Below are 7,399 nucleotides of genomic sequence, written 5' to 3' on the forward strand. Positions count from 1 at the left end.
TGCATCTACAAATAAATTATCATGTACTTATCTAAATTGTATGTCGATATTATGTATTTAAAGTATGTAATCGGGTTAGTTGTGTGCTATGCACTTATGTGACATATTTGATTTTGACACCACATGTCCACAAATAAAAATTGGGAACATAATATCCAAGTTAGGTTATTAAGTAGCATTACGAAAAGGAAATCCTTGAATTTTAAAAAGTTATTTGCATTATGTTTTAGGGAGCATTGTATTCACTTCGTTTTTTCTTATTTGAATTTATACGAGTATTTATTTATTTTAACTTGTTTTATTTCATTTAATAAAAACATACCGAATTTATTTGAAGGATCATTTTATTAAAATCAGCAAAATCAATTGAAGTTGAGATTTTTAAGCTTCAACCCCCTTGGAAAAAATCTTAATACCAATGTTTCTTTTTTAGTTGATATTGATATATTTTTACTTTGTGCCAAAAAAAATCATAATCATGTAGGTCCTTGTTATTTTTTTCTTGCTTATATTAATATTTAAAATTATTGGAATGAAAAATCTACTCCGTAAAATTCAATTTTACAGAGTATAAATCTAATTATAATTTTAAATTAATTGAAAATACTACTTCTATGATAAAATACCTGACAAAGCTCTGGGAAGACGAGTGGAAATTACAAAGTCAACAATTAACAGATGTCTGGCAATCTGGCATAATTAAAGAAAATTGTCTGGCAATTAACAATCAATGGAAAGGGTAATATTGGAATTATAAAATAAAAATAAATAAAAAATAAATAAATAAAAAATAAATAAATAAAAAATAAAATAAAATAAAATAAAACTTGCACAATATTATGCCTTTTTAAAGGGCAATTGCTTTTCTAGTACTCCGTATAAACTTTTAATACTGTATAATTTTATTTTTTTTAGGATTAATACTATAAATTTGTTAGCCTACATTTGCTTTTTTAGTACTCCGTATAAATATATAAGGAAATGTACGTATCATACAATAAACAACTAAAAGAAAATTGAGCTATAAAAAAAAAGCAGCTGCATCATTAAAAGTTGATGAAGCTAGATATATAAGTAAAAGAATAGACCTATCTCACTATCTCAGCAATGCAAAATTCATTCTAGTTTGAGGACTGGTGATTCAACTAGTCAAGCTGTGGCACCAGCAATTAGTTCTACTTCCGAGGGCCGCCACAATGTCTTCATAATACAGACTAGTTCATCGTTATCATTGTAATGAGTGATCTTCCAGTGAAGCGATTTAGCCATGCTCCTTACCTCGGACATGGTCTCAGTATTGTCCCTAACTATTAATCTACCCCCTGGCCTCAAAATTCTATCTACTTCTGCCATCACCGAAACAATGTTGCACCTGTTACAGGGACAAAAGTACTATCGTAAAATCATCAAAGAACTATATAATAATATACATAAATGAACCATTAGCATTTGATTTCCGAACCTTTTTGCAAGATCAGAGAAGAGGTGATCTGCATGAAGGAGATCATAAGATCTTGGGTAGGTGCTAAATGATTCACACCAGTCATGGTATATTCCAAATAGGCCACGCTCGTATATAATAGGAAGAGTGTCTGATGAATTGACGGTAACTACATTCATCACCCACAGTTTCAAATCCTTCAAAGCTGCAGCAAATCTGTTTAAGAGAGCAATTTAAGGCTGAAATCAAGAAGTAGGCTAGTTTCTTTTACTTGCATCAACACAATAATAGAATGGCAGGGCTAATTATGGCTACTAATAGGGTATTTTAAGGGGAAAAAAAACATATATGACTTTCATATATCAATTATGTACTGATTGAGCATCAGCCTAGTCAAGGAAAACAGAAGGAATTAAGCATGTACTAGGAAGGTTGCTTGCGCCGTAAAGGGACCTACTCACCATTATAGTGAATCTGCACATGTTTGTGTTACAATATCCAAAGAGAAGGATAGCAGCATAACTATAGCTTCTAAGATCAGTAATTCAGTAATAATTCATTGAATTTATTTAGTCTAGACTTTACCTATTCAAGTAATCCACACGTTTCCATGCTTGTTCCGTTTTTATTTTCTTTCTTTTTATTTTTTAAAACCTCTTTTCCGTGAGACAAGGGTGTTGACAAGGACTGAAATATCATTGACAAATTATTTAATTGGAAATATAATTTGAAATCATACCCTCCATATGATGCATTCATGTCCATGACATTTCTAACCAATGACCAGTCAATTCCAATCCCATTCATATATGTATTGGTAATTTCATGTTTCCAGTGGTTATGGTCATCAGTGAAGTCCTTGGGAGAATTTCCAGCAGTAGAACCTTCCAACCAGTAAGGAGGTTTCTCCAACCGTGACGGCCAAGGTGCTGGCCATTGAGCCCCACATTCAGATGAATCTTTGGCCACTTTGTGTATGCACTGCTGAAGTGGTGTATACCTGAGAAACGCACGGTCAATAGATCAAGCAACAAAGACTAATCCTCCAAAACATCATAAAAAGAAAAGGCAATGCCTTTATGGCGTGCCTCAATGAGAGGAGGTAGTAACAAAGTAAGCACTTCTTCCATAAAAGTATGTCCGTTGTACATTCTTCCCTTCAGCATCCTGAATAGGTAGGTCAGGGAAACGGAACAAATTGCAACTAAGCCAGGACTCTCAAAACGCAAAAAAGGGGAAGAAAAGGGAGCACTACGTTATGTTACTCCTTTAATTAACAAATTCAAATGCTCTCTCCTTATATCTAATAAATGCTCCAAGTTAGCATCTAGATGGTCCCAATTTAATAAAAGTGCACACCTATGGACCTACCATTTAATCCGCACCACAAAAACGAGCTAGGCCTTGTTTGGTTCAAGTAATGCTCCTTTCTTTCGGATATTATTCAATTTTTTGGAAGTAACTTCTAAAGTTAAATTGCTATGTTATCACTTAAGTTTGCAACATGTACTATATAACTAGGAAGCATAAAAAGAGTAGAATCTGTAGAGCAGAACCAACTACTTCTTAATTTAAGTGTCCATGCAAACATAGAAGCAATAAGCACATGCAAAGTTCACTTCCCAATATCCATTGACATTTTAATTGCAATAGAATACTATACATAGATACTTGGAATTTGCTTGTCAGGTTGATAACCATGAGATGACTAAAGAGGAAAAATAACATAGTTTCTTCAAGGTTAAATCATAATCAAATGTTAGGCAGAAATTACCAGGCATCATTAGGGTCATCCGAATCATCGCAAAGTGGAGGATCATTTGTTGGCCTTTCTTCATAGCAATCATTTGAACTAGTTTTTCTGAATATAGCTGCAGATTTTCTGTTAACTCCATCTTTCCCCACTTTTACTAGTTCCCAGCACATTGCCTTAGTTAGCTTGGACATCTCTGCATGCATGATACACAAACTCCATAAGTTTCTCCAAAAAGAAGCATAGCTAAGCACTGATGATACTCAAGATTAAAATGAAATTCACCTTTCCAGATGCTTGTATCTTCAGCACCTTTTCGATAAACTGGAGTAGCAGACCATACAAAGTAGCCTCCAGGTCGCAAAAGACGATTCAGTTCCAAAAGGAGTTTACCACCTAAAGTCAATCCAAACAAATTCATGGTGCATTTGTTTGCATAAAAGGTATAATCCTGGTTCACTGAGATAAACATTACCTTCAATATGCCAAGGGACCCGGCAACGAGCACAATGGATAACATCAAATACCATGGACGGATAGGGTAACCTTTTTGTTCCCATTACAGCTGAAATAGCAGGTATTCCTCTTTCAAGTGCGAACTGAACTTGAGCTTCATGTTCATCCTTAGGAGCTAATGACATAGTGAGTACATCCCTGTCAAAAAGATACCCTCCAAAACTGGCCACACCGCATCCAACATCCAATACAACACGGCTTTGTTTACCCCAAGCAATTTCAGGAAGAGTCTGAATTTCAAAAATGAATTTATAATGCAAGAAAATTTTAATGTGAAAAATAGACAGATGCAGTACAAAATGCATAATTCCCGAGATTAATGCTCAAAAATAAAAAAAGAGCAACAATACCATTGCACACCATAAGATAAGAAAATTGCCAAGTAAAGTGATAAAATAAATTGCAATCTCTGCCTTCTTTCTTTCCCTATGCATAATTTCTAACTTTATTTGTTCAAAGAAATGATTTGATAATCTAAATATCATAACAATGGTTGCTATGCACAGACATGCCTAAAGCAAACTTAAGTGATAACATATATTGCAATATATTCTGTCTTTCTGTAACTACTTGTTTACTTTCCATCTTTCTTTCATTACTCCTTGACTTTTGCTATGTCCATTAATGCTGCAACATATTTGATTCAAAGTAAATTTTTAATCATATAATATCACATAACAAGGGTTGTTATTTGCACAGACATGACTATATTAACAAGGAAAAAAAAAACATTTATTTGTGGAATCACCTGCTGAATATAATCAATATAATGAAGAGCGCCATACTTAAATTGAGTCCCACCACCAGGGAAGGTAAGGTACCGATCATAAATCTTCACCCAGTTCTGTTTTCCCTTGTAATCAACAAGCCTTGTATGGGGAACGTTAGTGAACCATATCTGGATAATCCAATATAAAACTTATCATAACAAGAACAAGAATAATATCTTATTTCAAAACTCTCTTTTCATTTCTTAATCAAAGCATTAAGTGTACCATGTCTCTGCTTTTAGGCCATTTGACTGGGGTTCTATACCCTTTAGGTAGAGGAACAAGACAAGTAGGAGCTTCATCAGGACAATGTCGTTCCCTGTGCTCGTAATGTCCTGTGGTGTGTAGCATTTTGAGAGCTTGAACATTGTCAAGGCAAGGAATATAATCTGGTCCTGCAGTGACATTACATACTTTCCATCTATATTCTTTTTGCTGTTTTGGCACTGAGAATCCCTGAGAGAGTTTTTCTTTCTCTGACTCTGCTGATTGTGTTGGCCAAGGCATAGCTTGAGGTTGAGGTGAAGTTTCATTTGACAACTCCGTCCCAGATGTTGACTCATTTTTTGATGGTAAAACACTGGAATTCTCTTTTAAATCCTTATTTATTTCTTGATCAGACTGATTGATTGCTCCATCCTGCATCTTCTTCATAGCATCTATCTCTTCCTGAGCTCCTGGTATCCTGTCTTGGTATCCTCCACTTTCCTCAACTTTGGTTTCTGTTTCTCCTACTTTGTTTGATTCATCAGAACTCTCCTTAGGTCCAGCATTGTCATTATGTGTTTGGACTACACCATCAAACTTGTCACTAGTTACTTCCTGCTTACTCGCATCTGTCCCATCTTCTCCACGCTTTTGCTTTTCAGCTCCCTTGTTTTCTGCTCCATCTCCAGAAACCAACCCTTCTTTTACCTTTTGGGAGTTTTGCTCCTCCGTACTGTGAGACTCTTTTGGAAATGCATTTCCTATATCTTGAACACTAGGATTGCTGCCTTCCTGCACACTGCTTCTGCCATCATTCACTTTCAAGGCATCCACAGGCAACGTAGCATCACTCCCATCTACGACCTTCGGTATGCCACCCATGAATTCCTCTACTGATATTTCTGTGCGAACAGGACTAATCGATGATGATTGTGTCATCCAAGCAGCTAGCAAACATGTAGAAACAAACCCCATGATACAAAATATCAAACAATAGTTTGGAGAATTCTGCCCATCAACTCGGGCATACCTTCCCTGAGCCATGACCTCTCGCTAGCTAAAAATGCCTTCCTTTAGAATGATATTATCAAAATGGTTAGAACAAACTCACTAATCACAGGGACCTCAATCAAAGGCGATTCTAACTTTTCAATCAATAAATCTTGAAAATCAGCTCTAGGACAAATGGATTGATTCAAAATATACATTTCCAATGAAAAATTGAAAAATAAAGAAACCACATTGGTGTATTTTCATAAGGACACTCTAATTAGTCAGGAAGAGCATATGCATCATCAAAAACAATTCAATCCAACAATCACATTAGTCACAACTATCGACGAGTGGATGCCACCTAGCTGAGTTGGTGAAGTGAGGTTATACCCGACTCGGGACTCCTATCTACATCACTACCCTTTGTGGCTCCCTATATACCAAAAATTCAAAAACAACAAAACTACCTCTAACGAAAAAAATTATGTCATTAGACAATCAAGGCATATAAACTGAAATTCCTTCACAATCAACCACAAACTATAATTGTGCATCACATAAATAAAACTTAAGCAGCTACCTTATTAAATTAAAGGCTTCGTGTTGGTAGAAGGTGTTATATACACCCGAATATACCGTACAAACCCGAGGTTAGTTTTTGCTCTTCATTTGATGATTGAGTGAAAAACAATCATCAAAATAAACTAACCTTAGGTTAGTTGGTTGTACGGTACATCCGGGTTTATATAACAATCTCTCACGGGTTGGTACCCAAGAACTCGGATCAAATCTTGTCTAGTCGCACTACACACCGACACACAATTTCAATCCTACCAAATACCAATGGAACAAACAAACATAACAATTTTATGTATGGACAAATACAGAGCATTTTGAGCAAATCATGAAAAAATTCTGAGCAAGAAAGAAATTACCCACTTTACATAAGAACCCATCAAATATGATAAACGATCAAAGCAAAAGAAAAAGGAAAAGGGGGGCATGATATGAAATACCTGCAGTTGATGGTGAAAAATCAAGGCATTGGATCTTAGGAGTGAGAAGATGTTAACTGTTAAGGAAGACGAATATCATAAAAAGGAAAAGAATTTAGGATTGGATTGTGAGTTATTTAAGAAATGAATAAGGAAATGTACTATTTCCATAATCAACGCAAAGCAGTGAAATTATCAAGAAAAAGCTACCTAGTGTTTCCCCGATTTGAAGACATTCATTCCTCTATTATTAATGCCTTGAAAGTTGAAACACTGTAAACTACTCCGTAAAATAACATAACAAAACAAAACCTAATTAATTACGAGTTATTAGATCGTCCGGCTATCGGGTTGGAGGCCTTGGGGCGTAAAATATTCACGATCACAGAAGTACTCCCTCCGTTCCTTAATTAGATTCCTGTTTTTAGTATTTATTACTCAAATAATAGATAGAAATAGAAATCTAATTAAGGGACTAAGGGAGTAATAATATGAAAATATGATACACGTGAGGGTAGGTTTGTACATTCAAGTTATAATAAAGGCATTATTAGGTAAAATGCAAACGTGATTTAGTTATGGTTGATGAAATATCATCTTTTCTATGCATTTTTATGGTAATACTCCCTCCGTCCCTAAATTACATTCCTATTTCTAGCATTTATTCCTCACATAATAGAGGAAAACAAGAATGTAATTTAGGGACGGAGGGAGTAGCAAAATG

General features: G+C 35.0%; 1 protein-coding gene across 4 annotated transcripts; it reads right to left on the reverse strand.

Annotated features, from left to right (window-relative positions):
* Nucleotides 1-870: 870 nt before the first annotated feature.
* Nucleotides 871-6,944, reverse strand: LOC110725759 (probable methyltransferase PMT24). 4 transcript variants are annotated; one of them, XM_021905228.1, is made up of 10 exons: nt 6,886-6,944; nt 6,697-6,752; nt 4,706-5,758; nt 4,459-4,608; nt 3,670-3,940; nt 3,480-3,590; nt 3,216-3,390; nt 2,181-2,441; nt 1,463-1,657; nt 871-1,372 (listed from the first exon to the last, which is right to left on the reverse strand). In XM_021905228.1, exons 3-10 carry the CDS (start codon nt 5,729-5,731, stop codon nt 1,150-1,152), a joined length of 2,412 nt encoding a protein of 803 aa, XP_021760920.1. In that variant the 5' UTR covers nt 5,732-5,758; nt 6,697-6,752; nt 6,886-6,944; the 3' UTR covers nt 871-1,149. The 4 variants fall into 4 exon arrangements, with proteins under 4 accessions (XP_021760920.1, XP_021760922.1, XP_021760921.1 ...); XM_021905230.1 differs by having other exon boundaries at nt 4,706-5,754; nt 6,886-6,901; XM_021905229.1 differs by having other exon boundaries at nt 4,706-5,754; nt 6,697-6,944.
* Nucleotides 6,945-7,399: the final 455 nt, after the last annotated feature.

Source organism: Chenopodium quinoa, unplaced genomic scaffold (assembly GCF_001683475.1).
Source record: "Chenopodium quinoa cultivar QQ74 unplaced genomic scaffold, ASM168347v1, whole genome shotgun sequence".
In the NCBI taxonomy this organism is placed as follows: domain Eukaryota; kingdom Viridiplantae; phylum Streptophyta; class Magnoliopsida; order Caryophyllales; family Amaranthaceae; genus Chenopodium; species Chenopodium quinoa.

Excerpts from the sequence above, each read along its gene's own strand:
- LOC110725759 (XM_021905228.1), bottom strand. The coding sequence starts at position 5,731 with ATGGCTCAGGGAAGGTATGCCCGAGTTGATGGGCAGAATTCTCCAAAC. Across the intron at positions 2,442-3,215 it reads GATGACCCTAATGATGCCTG|GTATACACCACTTCAGCAGT; the intron begins GTAATTTCTGCC and ends TGCGTTTCTCAG. Across the intron at positions 1,658-2,180 it reads ATGAATGCATCATATGGAGG|ATTTGCTGCAGCTTTGAAGG; the intron begins GTATGATTTCAA and ends TCTCTTAAACAG.